Source organism: Salvelinus namaycush, chromosome 41, assembly GCF_016432855.1.
Source record: "Salvelinus namaycush isolate Seneca chromosome 41, SaNama_1.0, whole genome shotgun sequence".
Classification (NCBI taxonomy): Eukaryota; Metazoa; Chordata; class Actinopteri; order Salmoniformes; family Salmonidae; genus Salvelinus; species Salvelinus namaycush.
In genome coordinates, this window is record NC_052347.1 from 5,330,502 (window position 1) to 5,347,058 (window position 16,557).

The window sequence follows — 16,557 nt, forward strand, 5'->3', positions numbered from 1 at the left end:
AGGGCAGAGATGGGCAGAGTTAGTAGGTAGGGCTGGGCAGAGCTAGTGGGCAGAGCTAGTGGGCAGAGCTAGTGGGCAGAGCTAGTGGGCAGAGCTAGTAGAAAGGGCTGGGCAGAGTTAGTATGCAGGGCTTGGCAGAGTTAGTAGGTAGGGCTGGGCAGAGCTAGTAGGTAGGGCTGGGCAGAGCTAGTAGGCAGAGCTAGTGGGCAGAGCTAGTAGGCAGAGCTAGTGGGCAGAGTTGGGCAGAGCTAGTAGGCAGAGTTGGGCAGAGCTAGTAGGCAGAGTTGGGCAGAGCTAGTAGGCAGAGCTAGTGGGCAGAGCTGGGCAGAGCTAGTAGGTAGGGCTGGGCAGAGCTAGTAGGCAGAGCTAGTGGGCAGAGCTGGGCAGAGCTAGTAGGCAGAGCTAGTGGGCAGAGTTGGGCAGAGCTAGTAGGCAGGGCTGGGCAGAGCTAGTAGGCAGAGCTAGTGGGCAGAGTTGGGCAGAGCTAGTAGGCAGGGCTGGCCAGAGTTAGTAGGCAGGGCTAGTGGGCAGAGCTAGTAGGCAGGGCTAGGCAGAGTTAGTAGGCAGGGCTGGGCAGAGCTGGGCAGAGTTAGTAGGTAGGGCTGGGCAGAGTTAGTAGGTAGGGCTGGGCAGAGTTAGTAGGCAGGGCTGGGCAGAGCTGGGCAGAGTTAGTAGGTAGGGCTGGGCAGAGTTAGTAGGCAGGGCTGGGCAGAGTTAGTAGACAGGGCTGGGCAGAGCTAGTAGGCAGGGCTGGGCAGAGTTAGTAGGTAGGGCTGGGCAGAGTTAGTAGGCAGGGCTGGGCAGAGCTAGTAGGCAGGACTGGACAGAGTTAGTAGGCAGGGCTGGGCAGAGCTAGTAGGCAGGGCTGGGCAGAGCTAGTAGGCAGGGCTGGGCAGAGTTAGTAGGAAGGGCTGGGCAGAGTTAGTAGGAAGGGCTGGGCAGAGTTAGTAGGAAGGGCTGGGCAGAGTTAGTAGGAAGGGCTGGGCAGAGTTAGTAGGCAGGGCTGGGCAGAGTTAGTAGGCAGGGCTGGGCAGAGTTAGTAGGAAGGGCTGGGCAGAGTTAGTAGGAAGGGCTGGGCAGAGTTAGTAGGCAGGGCTGGGCAGAGTTAGTAGGAAGGGCTGGGCAGAGTTAGTAGGCAGGGCTGGGCAGAGTTAGTAGGAAGGGCTGGGCAGAGTTAGTAGGAAGGGCTGGGCAGAGTTAGTAGGCAGGGCTGGGCAGAGTTAGTAGGAAGGGCTGGGCAGAGTTAGTAGGAAGGGCTGGGCAGAGTTAGTAGGCAGGGCTGGGCAGAGTTAGTAGGAAGGGCTGGGCAGAGTTAGTAGGCAGGGCTAGTCAGCTGAAAACACTGAGACATGGAGGTATGAGAGGTGAGAGGCTGTAATTTTCACCAACAGCCCTGACTGCCTTTCTTCTCCTGCTCTCTTCATCTGCAAAGTGGCTTCTTCCACTGGGATGAATTCACACCTGCTTAGCTCTAATATCAAACAAATTGGGGGAGAGAAGGGCGAGAGAGAACCAGAGTGAGGAAAGGGAGAGAGAGAGAAAGAGGGAGAAGAAAAAGGAAAGAGTGGGAGTGTGAAAGACAAGAGCGTTGAATAATGAGGGGTGAAAAGCGTTGCCTTGAGGGGATAAATTATGTTAATGATGTTGCCTCTTCTGATGCAATGAAGGCCTTACTGTTCCAATACATGATGGCACGACGGAGGAGGGAGAATGGTACAATACTGTTATGGACTGGAGATGTGTACATTGCGTCTACAGGCTACAGCTTAAGTTACAGAGGCATGATATTTACACGTCTGTAACTTTCTCACTCCTAATTATTTACGATTAATTCAGGATTATCCGTAATCATGGTAGCATCCACATTAATGTAGAAGTGTTTTCGAAACATATTCTATTCTTATTTACAATAAAAGTGACAATACTTTATTTACCGTTCGTTTCTATCGGGCACAAAGTAATCTGAAACACAACCAAAACAAACAGGAAATGCATCTAACAAATTTGTAGAGTCACAAGCTTGATGTAATCATTTCATGCTAGGAATATGGGACCAAATACTAAACTTGACTACTTTAACACACATAAATTCATTTGTTCCAATACTTTTGGTCCCCTGAAATGGGGGGGACTATGTACAAAAAGTGCAGTAATATCTCAACGGTTCACCCGACGATATTGATGAAAATACAAGTCATATTAAAGCTGACAGTCAGCACTTTAACCTCATTGTATCATATCAAATCCAAAGTGCTGGAGTACAGAGCCAGCGGAGCTCACGGAGCTCACTGTATCCAGTATGTGTGGATGAATAGTATAAGCATCTATCTAGTGTCCTCCGTTGTGACTGTCGGAGGAAGTATAACACGGGCTGTGAAGTCATACGCCTTTTGCCTTGATGACGATATAAAGATCTACGGATGAAAACAGACTAAGATTCAGAGTGAGAAGGCGGTGTGTGTGGGACAGAGTGAAATAAGATCGAAACGATAGCAAGGAAAGATACCGAAGTCAAGTACAATAATGGACCAAACCACTCGTATGGTTAATGATGACATTCTAATCCTGACAAGATCACACTCTCTCGCTACTCCCCTAGGCTGTATTTCTGCCTATCTCCTCCTGCCCTCCCTCCTGCTCTCCCTCCTGCTCTCCCTCCTGCTCTCCCTCCTGCTCTCCCTCCTGCTCTCCCTCCTTCCCTCCCTCCCTCCCTCCCTCCCTCCCTCCTTCCCTCCCTCCTTCCCTCCTTCCCTCCTTCCCTCCTTCCCTCCTTCCCTCTGTGTGATCGGAGCAAACAGTCTACCCAGCTGTAATCCCAGTCAGAGACAGGGCAAACATACACTCAGACAGACAGCAGAGAGGGCGACGGACAGAATCCATGATCATGCCCAGGCTCAATCCCTATTCCACAGGGCTTTCACGTCCCACAACTGCAGCACTGACAAACAGTAGTCAGCGGGTGAAACTGGAGATCAACAAGCAACACTCTTCCAGAGGATTAAAAAAGCAACAGGTATTGAGAAGCAGGAAGCCAGGTTGGTAGCTGACAGTGTACTAGAGAGAGGAGCGTTACAAATGTCTCGCGATGGCCAGTGGCGCGTCCCAGGGTCTAAATGGCCATGTGCCTTGGCACACGATGCGTGCCGTTGGCATGACAATGGGCTGGACGACGGACCACCGTGTCTTCGTGGACTGCTATCTAAAAAAAAAAAGGCCCTGCAGTGCTGAGGGAGACAACCACAGAAAACGTGAGTCATGTACAGACCTCACCGAAAATACACAGAGGTGTGATTCAGCTCAAAGTGGGCACTAATTAAGTAATATCAACAAAAACTTTTGAAAACGGATAAGCTAATGGCAGATAGACTTGCCTAATTATACTGTTAAACAACTAATTATACTGTTGAGACATACAGCATTTAAAAAGGTACTTTGAAACCAAAACAACAACTAAAACAATGACAATACGCATAGGAAATGTAACATTAAAAATAATTCTCAGAAATTACCCTCCTAGACGTCCACCTATCAAGAAATCAGCTACATCTGTCTGACATTTGTGGAGGTCAAAACCATTACATTCTCTTGTTAGGAAACACTGACGTTACGGACTATGTGATCTGCATCTCTGGGGACCAGCCTGGATCCCCAAAGATGCAGATCACGTGTTTCACAATAGAGGGGGCCTCATAAAATGGCTGTAGGGGCTAGGGTCTGGGACAGTGAGGCTGGCGGGTCCCTCAGCAGGCAGGCAGTCTACCAGGGGGACTGGAAGTCTAATTAAAAACCCTGCGCCTTTCCTGCAGCTGTGGCCCAGCCCAAAATGGAATCACACAACGCAGGCGAAAGAAGAGGATCAAAGAGAGCGAGAATGAGAGAGACTAGGAAATGGCGCATCACAAACTTTTTTCTAAGTTAATGTGTTCTGTCCACCAACCTAAATGTCAATCCTCTCTGACACACTCGCCCACATAGTCTCACAGACATACTCCAACACGCGCACACTCCTACAGTACGGCAAGGCGCCCTTTCCGTACCGGGTGCCAAAACAGACTCACCAAAAGTGTAAAGCGTTTAGCTAGATCTGTCTTACCATGCCGGGCCTGCGATACCTGTCAGTCTGTTCCATACCGCGTTCGCCACACCACGGCAAACCAGAGGGGCAAAGCCACAGTCCACACCAACGACCAGCAGTGTGTGTGTGTGCGCGTGTGTGCGAGAGAGAGAGAGAGAGAGAGAGACTGTGCCGGCAAGTGTGTAAGTCCAAAAGTATGTGTGTGTGTGTGTGTCTGAAAGAGAGAGAGCCAGAGAGAGAGAGAGTACTGTACGTGTGAAAATAGGAGAGTGCTCTCCTAACCCTCCTAACACACACCCCCACCTCCAAGAACCTGAACCTTGTGTATGAGAAAGGGAGAGGGGAGTGAGAGAGCTGGGACTGGTGGGTGGGGGGGTAGGGGTCAGGTTGCAGGACTTGTGCTACATTTGCAAACTGGGGAATTATATTTAGCCCTGGCAGGACAGAAACAGGACCGTGAACGCAACGCAACGAGCCCCAGAAGGAGGCTTGGTATGCCGCCGTCAGTCATTCAATGTCCCAACTGACGTGGGAGAGAGGCTGGGGCAGGGGGAAAAAACAAAAAACGTTCCTCTATCCTGCTCTCTGTCTCTCTCTATACCCGGAACAGGACATCAAACAAGGGGATGATATGGGGTTAGAGGGGAGGAAGTGACTAGATGGGGCGGGCGTGAGGAGGGAGGGGTGAACAGTGTATCAGCGGCAACAACAAGGACTTCCAGTGCACAATAATATGACAGCACACTTGGAACCAGTCAGCACCCAGGAGGCGAGTGTCCCCTAAAGACAAGGGAAATAAAACGGACACATTTCAAGGCCACACAGGTTTATTCTAAAATGTCTTTGATTAAGTTCAGGCAACAGTTGCCATTCCTGTTCCAGCAACACAAACTGGATACAATACCTACTAGCTTTCACTTCTAAAGTGTTGCACTTCAATGGATTATTCCAGCTTCTACTATCATGAACATGTCCCTTCTTCTTTAGATCATACGTCCTTATGTAGTGATCATACTTCTTCATCAATCCGAAAGCAGATAAGCAAACTTAGGTCAATTCAAGTAGTCAGCAAATAAGTGAAGATGAGTCGGGAGATTAGTGAAGGAGATGAATTGAACTTGAACTCTTTGGCACAGCCAGCCAGCCAGGCAGGCAGGCAGGCAGCAGTCAGTCAGTGTTAAAATGGCTCCAGCCTGCTAAACTAAGGGCCTGATTCAATCATATCTGCTTTAGTTGACATCCACATAGCTGATATTTTGACGTGTCAGAGGTGGGACTGTGTTAGAGCTGTCCAACCCACAAACGGCTCCTCGCATTATGCTGTACCTAAAGCAGACATTGCCATTGGCTGCACGGCGTCGCACTAAGAGAAATCCCATTTAGCTTTGTTTACAAGTTCGAACACTGGAATGTGCGATGTAATCTACACCTCGATTCGGCTGATAGAAATCCTCATTATTTTTGCTTAATGATTTTACATTTAAGTGTCATTATTTCTATATCCTACTTTCTTCTTGTTTTCCAATATATCCTTGTTTTTAATTTCTAATGCGAGTGGAATGGATGTGGCTCCGTGACAACGATCACAAGAGCAGCTGCTCATCGATTTGACAGCTCCGACGCAGTTCCACCTCTGACACCGCCAAAACATCAGCAGTGGCGTAGCACAGTTTAGCAGGGCCTCCCCCCGGAAGGTCCAAGCAATTCTAATGCTAACGTTAGATTATTCAAATATTACCGTTCAATTATTCAAATACGTAATCCAAATCTCCAAACTTTATTTTGTTTTATAGCACTATTAAATGCTGCAGGGCTAATTTCTTTAGCATTTTGTCATGTTTTTCTAGATTTAGAACATAAAATAACGTTTATTAAGCAGACATTATCCTTTAGGTCTATCACAGAAAATACTTCAATTGTTTAAGCATATGATGCAGAAAGGTGATTACATTTTTTTCAGAATCTTACGGGGTTAGCCATCAGTGACATAGTTGACAAGCCACTGACCCGAGTTGATAGATACTCAAGACAGACATATTTTTGCCTGTAAAAAGAAAAGTTCAATACAAACATCTGTCAAATGATTAATTTCAAAATCGCCAATAAAAAAACAACCATTCTATCAGATCTTTCAGCAATCTGACGGAGTTGACGTTAGACAAAAATCTGTCGGAGTTGATATTTTACGGAGTTGACCAAAATTGCATTTTTCTTCTTCATTCAAGTGGTATACACAGTAGCAATTCGGGGTTTTTTCTCAGTTGCTTTATGACTCTAAAAGCTAATTAAATGTAACATATTTGAACCAAAATTCATATTCCATTTGAATCTATAAGGAAGATGGAGTTGACAGTTTATGGTTGTGACCATGGTGATTCCAATGTTGTTTGTTTAAATCTATCAAAAGGAGAGAACTTTACAGACCATGAGTGGTCTTGTTGCATTAATGAGGACACGAATAAGGGATCCTTATGGTATAGCTGTCCCTGCTCATTCCTGATTCATTTAGGATTTTAAACAAATCTAACGCTGTTGACCAAATCTCAAACCTTTTTGGAATCACAGTTTAGAAAAAATATTCTTTAAAGTCACAATAAATAATTTTTCTATTAATATCCATTATTGCCATTTGTATTTTATTTTTTAAACACTTTTTTGGAGAGTTTGAAATTGGGATCCTTCGCATTTACAGGCATAGAGCCGACATGGAAATGAATATTATTGAAGGTAGTTTGAAAATTCCAAATATATGTACATTTTAAGCTCAAATAACACAACAAAATAATTGTTTTAAACTATAAAGTTTCCCTGCCGGACAAGGATAGTCCCAACTTTCAAGAATCCCTGAGCAAATATCCTACTATTCTACACATTTTGCCATGAAACTGAGATAAAATGTTTTATTTTTCAAGTGAATTTCCTGTAATAACAACAACAAAAAATCGTGTTCATGTATATTGTTTTTTTTGTGGGGTGGGCGGGGCTCTTGGGGGGTGGGGGTGTATGCTACATCAGTGTACATCAGCTATGTGGGTGTTGGCTATCGCTGGTTAACGCTTGATCTGATTGAATCTAGGTCTAAACTAGGAGAGCAGGGGGTTGGAGGCGGTGTGGAGGGTAGGGGAACGCACAGCTCTGGTGTCTCTCTATTCCACCAGCAGAGGGCAACCTCTGACACTGTGACAGGTGCCTTCACCATAGCGGACCGCAGGAGTGGTTGACTGACTGGTGATGAACAGGCAGCCAGCCAGGCCACAGCATGAGGAACAGATTGCCAGAGACAGGCAGCCAGGCAGGCTAGTATTCTCAGAGTCACTCCCAAGTGTCAGCCAGTCAGACTACTGTTTGATTCCCTCTCCTCAGAGAAGCAGCCTACTGCCAGGCTGCACTGACAGAAGGACTGATTACATTTTCTCTTCCAATGGAAAGGGAACATACACCACAGCAGGATTTCTCTCAGCTGAGAAAAATCACAAGAGTGAAAAACAATGAGGAAAAATGACAAACTGCCACTCAGATGGAGGAAATTGTAACTATCGGTTTATCAAATTCTCCTCAGTCAAATGAGAAGAGGTGATTTCAGGGTGTATTATTAAAGATAGGCTTCATCCTGTGAACATTGCGGTCGTAGAATTTCATTTATTTGTCCTGAGCTTGGAGCAGCCTTCTTTTACGTAACACAACCCCCTCTATTGTGAAACAGCCAATTGACCGGACCCTGGTGCCGTCAAAAATAATATTCTGTGATTCATCGGGACCTAATAGCGTTGGACTGACACAGTATCTCGAAATGGAATGGAAGGAAACTGGAGCCCGGCGAATGAGACCCCAGGGATGCCAGAGTGATTATGGTCCTTCACTGACTGTGTTGTGTAGGGGGTTAGCTCATCTCATGTCTCTATGGTAGTATAGCTGGAGGCCATTGCCAGACAGTCCACTGTATTGATCACAAAAACCTGTGTGTGTGTGTGTGTGTGTGTGTGTGTGTGTGTGTGTGTGTGTGTGTGTGTGTGTGTGTGTGTGTGTGAGGGAGAGAGGAGAAAGGAGAGAGAAGAGAAATAGATGGATGGATAGAGAGAGAGCTGTAGAATTGAATCCTCAAATCATCTTCATCATCTTGTAACAGCGATGAACAATTCCAAAGAGGCAAGGAGGTGACAAGAGGTGCATCTGATCTACATCTTGTGTCTTTCACACCCATATTACCTCCTCTTTCCCAGGTTACTATCACAGCTAGTAACGGTGCTCATTACTACATGCCTGCCACCCCCTGTGTATCTAAAGTACTCTATTCTTGTGTACACACACACACTAATCCATCTCACCATCCTCTCCATCCCACCGCGCCTGCACACAGAGGGGAGATTCAGTGTGCCGGTTGCTATGGAAACCAGGCCGTGTACGAGCTCCACCGCTGGCTGATTGTGTGACAGTGTGTGTGTGAGACTAAAGCTTAGAAAGAGGGGGGAAACACACACAGTGCAGCTAGCTGCATACATAGACGTAACATAGCCTGCCGATATAGTGCATTATGACATCTAAATGCAGTATTCACCGCAAATTCAGGTTGTATACAGGTTGGTATCCATTTGGGAAACACCCACTGTAACGGCCCCTCCTACCGTACACGTCCGGCTCAGAGCAGACTTACAGAGAGTTAATGAGGAGATGTGCCAGTGAGTAGGGGAGGAAGGGGGAGGGGTGCCACAGAGGATGAAGTTAGCTAACCTTTAGAATCCACAGGAGGGCTACACTCCCTGTGTTCACTGCCAAGAGAGGGGAGTTTTTTGGGGGGTTTTAGAGTGACACCCATAGCGAGCAGGTTAATGTCATCAGGCAGGAGCGAAACGTTTCCGGCTCAACTGAGAGGTCGAGGAGGAAAAGGGGATGCACGGTGGCATGACACAGGGCCCCTTTAATAAAAATGTCATATCCGCATGATGAGCTGTGATGGAGGTGACACGTGTGTCACCTTAAACCCCTTCCCCTCTCTCCAGACCCCCGGAAAGGAAGTGCCTCTGTGTGGTACGTTGTGTTCATTTCCCCCATGGGAAAGCTGGAGAAGAGCAGGCTTCCATGGGCTCACCCTGACAGTGTTGATCAATGCAACACGGGGAACCGGGGGAGGGCGTGCTGGGGAGGGTCTGAGCCCTACACGAGAACCCGGAACCAGGACATGAGAATCAGGACTGTGGAGATCTACCTCCTGGAGTCCCTACGATACACTCTCTCACTCTCTGTCTTGTTCTTATCCAAGCTGCATCAATCTGACCAGTTTCTTGTTGACTCATAGTGAAAAACATTGAGTTCTGAGTAGGTGGAGGCGTCCACTGGGGAGGACAGCAGAGGCATCAATTGTGTTTATGAGAGCAACATAAATGTGGGGCGACAGAGATAGGACAAGAAAAAACAAGAAACAAGACAGCTATTGCACAGATGAGAAGGAAAGTAAAGGAGGAGGAGTAAGAGGTTTTAACAACGTGTAACGTAAGTAAAACTGCAGAGAGCTTGGACGGCTGTGTGCAAGTGACCATGCAAATGTGTCTGGGTTACTTATATGAGAAGGCGCTAACAGTGCTGCAGCATACCGGGCTATTCTCACCTACGAATCTCTTCAACTTATCACTAGAGGAATCAGGCAGCAACGATACAAGGTACAGTATAGGTACAGCATAAGGCAAAAAGGGGGTCTTACCTGCCGGACAAAGCTGTTGGAGGTGGTGTCAGAGGAGGTGCTTCCATCGGAGCGCTTGAAGCGACTCTTCCGCTTGGAATACTTTCCCTAGAAGGAAGGAAGATAAGGAGACAAGAAACCAAAAATAGACATTAGGGCAAGCTTCACAAAGCAGGTCTTGATAAAAAAAAGTACACTTGAACAAAGTTTTGTCCACAAAACATATTTTCTGTTGAGAAAACATTATGAAACCTCCCAGCTTTGTTCTAGCGGTAAATTCATCTCAAGACCACAAAATTAAATTGTTTATGATACTGGGACTCCATGATCAGGAGAGCTTCAGAAGACAATGACCAGAACAGATGGAGCGCTGCCAGAGATGGGAGTTAAGAGGAGACAACGTTTCCTGATCTTCTCCCAGCACCAGTATACTCCACCCTCTTAGCTCAGCTTCATGTTCAACCTCCATTACGTGTCATTATTCATGTAGGTTGGGACCCTGTAATGCGATTGGCTGATCCCTGGCAAACTGCCTATCCGGCTTGGGCAGTGCCCTCCATTGCATTAGAGCCCACCCTGGTCATGTCACCATGGATACGCCGTGCCGGCTAATTGCATTTGTTGGCAATCAGGAAGACTGGTGGGCTCCTGTGTGTACAGATGCGTGTGTACAGATGCCTGAGCGGAGGCCACAAGAATAGTAAACAGGAACATACAACACACACACACACACACACACACACACACACACACACACACACACACACACACACACACACACACACACACACACACACACACACACACACACACACACATACTGTATGCATGAATATGTGCAGTGTTCAAAAGTAGACACCCACATGGGGCATATTCCTGCATTCAAAAGCATGATCGACCTCTCAGAGCCATGTTCTCGTTCATGTACAAAATCATGCTCACATTGAGCACAAACTGTACAGTTTGTCGCCACACACCTGCTCCCAGCAACCCAACCCAACCACCTCCACCTTTACACACACACTCACACGCAGGCAAGCATGCATACACGCACGCACACACCTGCGCCCACAGCTATGACCAACTTTAACAGACCGACACTTTACTACAGTTCTAGTCAGAATACTCCTCAGTGTGAGGTACGGACCAGCTGTTAGAGAGTTTGAGTCTAGGTCCAGTCCAGCTGTAGTCCAGCTCCCCTCTCATCATCACTGAGCCGGGGCACCGTAGTCCCAGAGATATGGCTCTGCCTGTGCTGACAACAGCCGCTACAACGCTGGCCCGGACATGGGCAGCATCCTCTGTGGTCTACACACTACAGATCATACTCAGAGGATGAAGAAAAGAGAAAACGCAACACGATCTCTGCATCCTTGACAGGTGAGTTGTAGGAAATGAAGGGGGCGTGGGGTGGGTTTATTGAGCTGGCCACGAGGAGAGTCTGGCTACAGTAAAGGGCAGGGAAATGCCATACCGGGAAAGTAGGGAGGGGAGGTTTCCTGTTGGTAAACAACCTTCAGGGCTAAGTGACTAATTAGAGGGGGGTGTGACGCGAGCGCTGCTCTGTTAGACAGGAACTGTAAACTGGGGAGGGATGGGAGGACAAGCCTGTGGTGTGTCTCCGTCTTCCGGCTCTAGCAGAGCACAGTCGAACATTCTCCAGGCAAACGTACAGCAACAGCACTCCTCCGCTGGTGCTGCAGGCAGAAGAACAAACACAATCTATAATCTGAGTTATCGTAGCCAGGCTTGATTTGGATCAGTTCAGGATTCTCCGGCGCCTACTCATATGTTTCCATCTCTGTTTGGGTTGGTTGTTGCCATTCAGTGTTGCTGGGGGGCCGGGGGGCCTTTCGTCCAGGATATTAGAAACGGCACCATTTTCTCTATATAGCGCACTGCTTTTGACCAGGACCCACGGGGCTTTAGTCAACATAGGTACACTGTGTAGGGAATACAGTGCCATTTGGGACGCATCCTACAATCGTGGTCCCCTGGTCGTCACTCCACAGCTGAGTTATAAATATGCCGGCGTCACCCGCCGCGGGTCTGCGTGAACTTTATATCTATTTGATCCGAGTGCCACACACAAACCCGTCCCCGCCACAGGACACAAGGAGGGGGTCCATCTGTCTCTCAGCACAGCACCGACACGCAAGGGATAGAAATCTGACAGGTGAAACCAGTCAGAGAGAGAGGGAGATAGAGAGAGTGATGGAGAGATAGAGAGAATGATGGGCAAGGGAGAGATGGAGAGAGAAAGAGTGGGAGAGTGAGGAGTGCAGGAAGCATACTTGGCATGGCTTGAGGTGTTGGGTTGTATACAGCATGTGTTGTTTTTCTGTGATGTCGTGGTTTCCGTGGAGAGACAATGACGGAGCTTAGCGTGGGCGGGTTTGTTCTGGTCATTCTCCTATTTTCTTCTCTTCATTCAATTTTATGTCCAATCATGCCCATGTAACCAGTGATATCATACACTGTAACTTCCTGGATGCCATTTATAGCTACAGAAAAAGTTACATTCTGAACATTTAGCCAATATGCTGTTTATTGGAGAGCAGAATAGGCATGCCTATTAAGGAGGGCATTTTAACACATGATATGATAATTATGTGTGATCTTATTCCATTAAAGGGAGTATGGCATTCATCCCCTCTCATTTCAGAAAAAGTTTGTTAGTGATCCTCATCATTAATCTGCAACACTTTGATGCCATGGCAGTTCCTGTCAGCAAATAAATAACAATGCAATAGGCCACCTATAAGTATAAAGCCATTTAAACAGAATTCGGTGTCCTTACTCCTGCATGAAGGCAAAACGGACGAGAGAGAAAATTGTGTCCACTGTCCACACAGTCCATTAATACGTGGGCGTGGCTTGCATCACTTGGGGACCTGTGGCACATTGCGTTAATTGCAGAAAAGACATCAGAGTTCGTTACTCAAACACCATTTAGCATTAGCCTACAACAATAGGCAGGCAGCTTTGTGGAATGATTGCATTTTATTTACTACACAATGAAAGCGAACCATCAAATGGTCAAACCAAAAATAGCCAATAATTCCTGTGGTTTTATTTGGAAGTGGAACAGCAACAGCAGCTGGTAACGAGAAACGGAAGAAGAAAATCCGTCCAAAGGGACACACGGCAGCCACAGTTAATTACCATATTAGTGGCCCTCTGTGACCAAACCAATGCTTTTACTATAATAGATGAAAAATACGTGCATTACTTGGTTATTACCCTGGTTATTAGGCCTACTCATTTTTGCTCTGGGAATTATAGCCTACTCCACGAAATCTTATTCGCAACTGGTTTAAAATCGTTCACCTGCTTTCCTGCTTGTATAGTTCCTGTTATGACAAGTGGAACTGTGGACAGTCAAAATGTCTAAACAAAAAGCTTCAGCAACAGGCGGACTGGCTCCATCAAACCTACGATGAGATGTCACGGGTAGAATTGAGTTGTAGCCGATACTGCTTACCTGTGCGTGAGGATGTTGATCAAACATGTCCATTTGGATCTCCTGGGTTGAGGTCGAAGGCGTTCTGGACATACTACTTTTCTGTACCATTGATTTACTTTTTCAATTCAATTTTCTAATTCCTATGTTTATGATGATGTCGCTATAGTCATTGTCAACGAAGAGAATTACTTGCCGTTGTTTCCCCGAGGGTGTTCCCAAAGTGTAGTACAATAGCAACAGCTGCGTCGTCTACTGCCGCCCTGCTCACCACCCTCCGTTTATTCGCGCAGACAATTCGGACGGGTGCGCTCCACTCGAGATTCCAGCTGCGAACGGAATAGGTCCACGCCCCATTTGACCAGGCCCCACCCTCATCACTGATCAATCAATGAGAGACCAACACGGAAGGGATGTCTTGTGATTGGGTAATGGGTAAGGCAATTAGGCTAGGTTGCAACCTGATCTATCCACAGATGTTGTCCACATTTGTAGATGCTCACCTCTTTTCATGTGTCGCTGTAGGCAGTGGTACATCAGCGAAATTGTATCTGTCACATCGCTCATTTCATCTCCATACAGAGAAACATGAAAAGCATCAATATAGTCATGATGATGATAATTATACTGTACATTTATTCCAATGTTATACAGATAAGGTAACATTACATTAATAAAATCATGAGACATTAGAATCAATGCTAGATTCCATTTTAGTTTCCCCATATGTTCCCTTTCAGCACTTTAGTCTCCTGAGCACTACATTGTTATAATGGTCATAAATACAGTACCAGTCAAAAGTTTGGACACACCTACTCATTCCAGGGTTTTTATTTATTTTTTACTATGTTCTACAATGTAGAATAATAGTGAAGACATCAAAACTATGAAATAACACATATGGAATCATGTAGTAACCAAAAAAGTGTTAAACAAATCAAAATATATTTTATATTTGAGATTCTTCAAAGTAGCCACCCTTTGCCTTGATGACAGCTTTGCACACGCTTGGCATTCTCTCAACCAGCTTCACCTGGAATGCTTTTCCAACAGTCTTGAAGGTACTGTGGCCAGCTAGGTTAATCTAGAACTTCTTACTATGTTCTTACTGAATCTGACCACCATCCTTTGTGTGTATTTATCAACTTCACTTCGGTATATATTACATTTTTACAAATCTATTTCCCAATTAATATGTCTTTAAAAGCTTAATGAAAATGTCCCTTTTTTTTAATAGAAATAGTAGTAGCAAGAACGAATACAAAAATAAAATAGAGAGGGGGAAGTCCTGTCTGAATAAGTAGTCTTCTTCAATGTCTTCATTGGGGGAGCTTCATGAATCTAAAACACACAGGTATGTATTGAGTGTAGATTGGTATTCGTCCCCTTCTTCTGTCCAGTGTAAAGTATTTATGTGAGGTCCTCATGCAAGGAATGTCCCTTTATCAGTGTATGTGTCCTGAGTGGCAGGTTATGTGCTTTTATAAACTGGATGGTTCGAGCCTTGAATGCTGATTGGCTGAAAGCCGTGGTAAATGAGACAATATAGCACGGGTATGACAAAACATTTATTTTTACTGTTCTAATTACGTTTGTAACCAGTTTATAATAACAATAAGGCACCTCGGGGGTTCGTGGTATATGGCCAATATACCACGGCTATGGGGTGTATCGAGGTACTCCGCGTTGCGTTGTGTGTAAGAACAGTCCTTAACCGTGGTATATTGGCCATATACCACACCCCCTTGTGCCTCATTGTTTAATTTACTAATTCAATTGGGCTGCAGAAGGGCTTAGCATTCAGGTGAGATCCTTCTCTCTAGCTGTTTGTCCATTCAATTCCTGATTCAAATGACACTGCAGGTGTTAAAGTCATACAGTTATTTTGTGGTCAAGCAAATTACTCCAGTAACCCATTTGGCATGCCTTCTCATCAAGAAGAGAGATGTCAATTGCATTCTATGCTGTTGGGTAGCCTGAATAGCTTGGAGGGCATTTATGTTTAAGGCCCTAAAAATTGAAAAAAGACTCCAGCCACCGTAGTCATAGACTGTTCTCTCTGCTACCGCACGGCAAGCAGTACCGGAGCGCCATGTCTAGGTCCAAGAGGCTTCTAAACAGCTTCTACCCCTAAACCATAAGACTCCTGAACATTGCCCCCCTTTTACGCGGCTGCTACTCTCTGTTATTATCTATGCATAGTCACTTTAATAACTCTACTTATATGTACATATTACCTCAATTACCGGTGCCACCGCACATTGACTCTGTACCGGTACCCCCTGTATATAGTCTCGCTATTTTTCCTTTTATTTCTTATTCTTATTTGTATCTTTTAAACTGCATTTTTGGTTAGGGGCTTGTAAAGTAAGCATTTCACTGTAAGGTCTACACCTGTTGTATTCAGCGCATGTGACTAATACAATTTGATTTGATTTTGATTTGATCAACTTGAACATGAACAAAGCAAGCAGGTTAGCTCCGTTGCTTCACTCCTGAAGGTGAAAGCTTGTTGCAGAGGCTAGTTGCAGGTAGAAGTTTTATGGGAAAATGGCTTCAGTCCGGTCACCCCATCTCCTCCATGTCCTTCTGTGCTATAGAGCAGGAAAAACATTCACATAGGTCGGTAATCTTGAATCTGGTCTTTTCCAGACAGAATGCAGGTGGATGTTCTATTTCAAAACTCTCCTGCCATCTGGCATTGAAGTGCTTTGAAAGGCTGGTCATGGCTCACATCAACACCATCATCCCGGAAAACCTAGACCCACTCCAATTCGCATACCACCCCAACAGATCCACAGATGAAACAATCTCAATTGCACTCCACACTGCCATTTCCCACCTGGACAAAAGGAACACCTATGTGAGAATGCTGACTACAGCTGAGCGTTCAACACCATAGTCCCCTTGAAGCTCATCACTAAGCTAATCACCCTGGGACTAACACCTCCCTCTGCAACTGGATCCTGGACTTCTTGACGGGCCGCCCCCAGGTGGTAAGGATAGGCAACAACACATCTGCCACACTGATCCTCAACACGGGGGCCCCTCAGGGGTGCGTGCTTAGTCCCCTCCTGTACTCCCTGTTCACCCACGACTGCGTGGCCAAGCACGACTCCAACACCATCATTACGTTTTCTGATGACACAACGGTGGTAGGCCCGATCACCGACAACGATGAGACAGTCTATAGGGAGGAGGTCAGAGACCTGGCAATGTGGTGCCAGGACAACAACCTCTCCCTCAACGTGAGCAAGACAAAGGAGATGACCGTGGACTACAGGAAAAGGAGGGACAAACACGCCCCCATTCACTTCGACGGGGCTGTAGTGGAGCGGGTCGAGA

At 46.2% G+C, this 16,557-nt stretch overlaps 1 protein-coding gene across 1 annotated transcript in view; it reads right to left on the minus strand.

The window, feature by feature from the left end:
• The window catches only part of LOC120034351 (voltage-dependent L-type calcium channel subunit beta-1-like), a 39,617-nt gene extending 26,294 nt beyond the window's left edge, over positions 1-13,323 (minus strand). Inside the window, exons 1-2 of the mRNA XM_038980873.1 lie at positions 13,234-13,323; positions 9,771-9,857 (exon numbers count right to left, since the gene is read on the minus strand). Of these exons, the coding sequence (XP_038836801.1) occupies positions 9,771-9,857; positions 13,234-13,323 (177 nt within the window). The remainder of the gene's footprint in view (positions 1-9,770; positions 9,858-13,233) is intronic.
• Between the last annotated feature and the right edge of the window lie 3,234 nt (positions 13,324-16,557).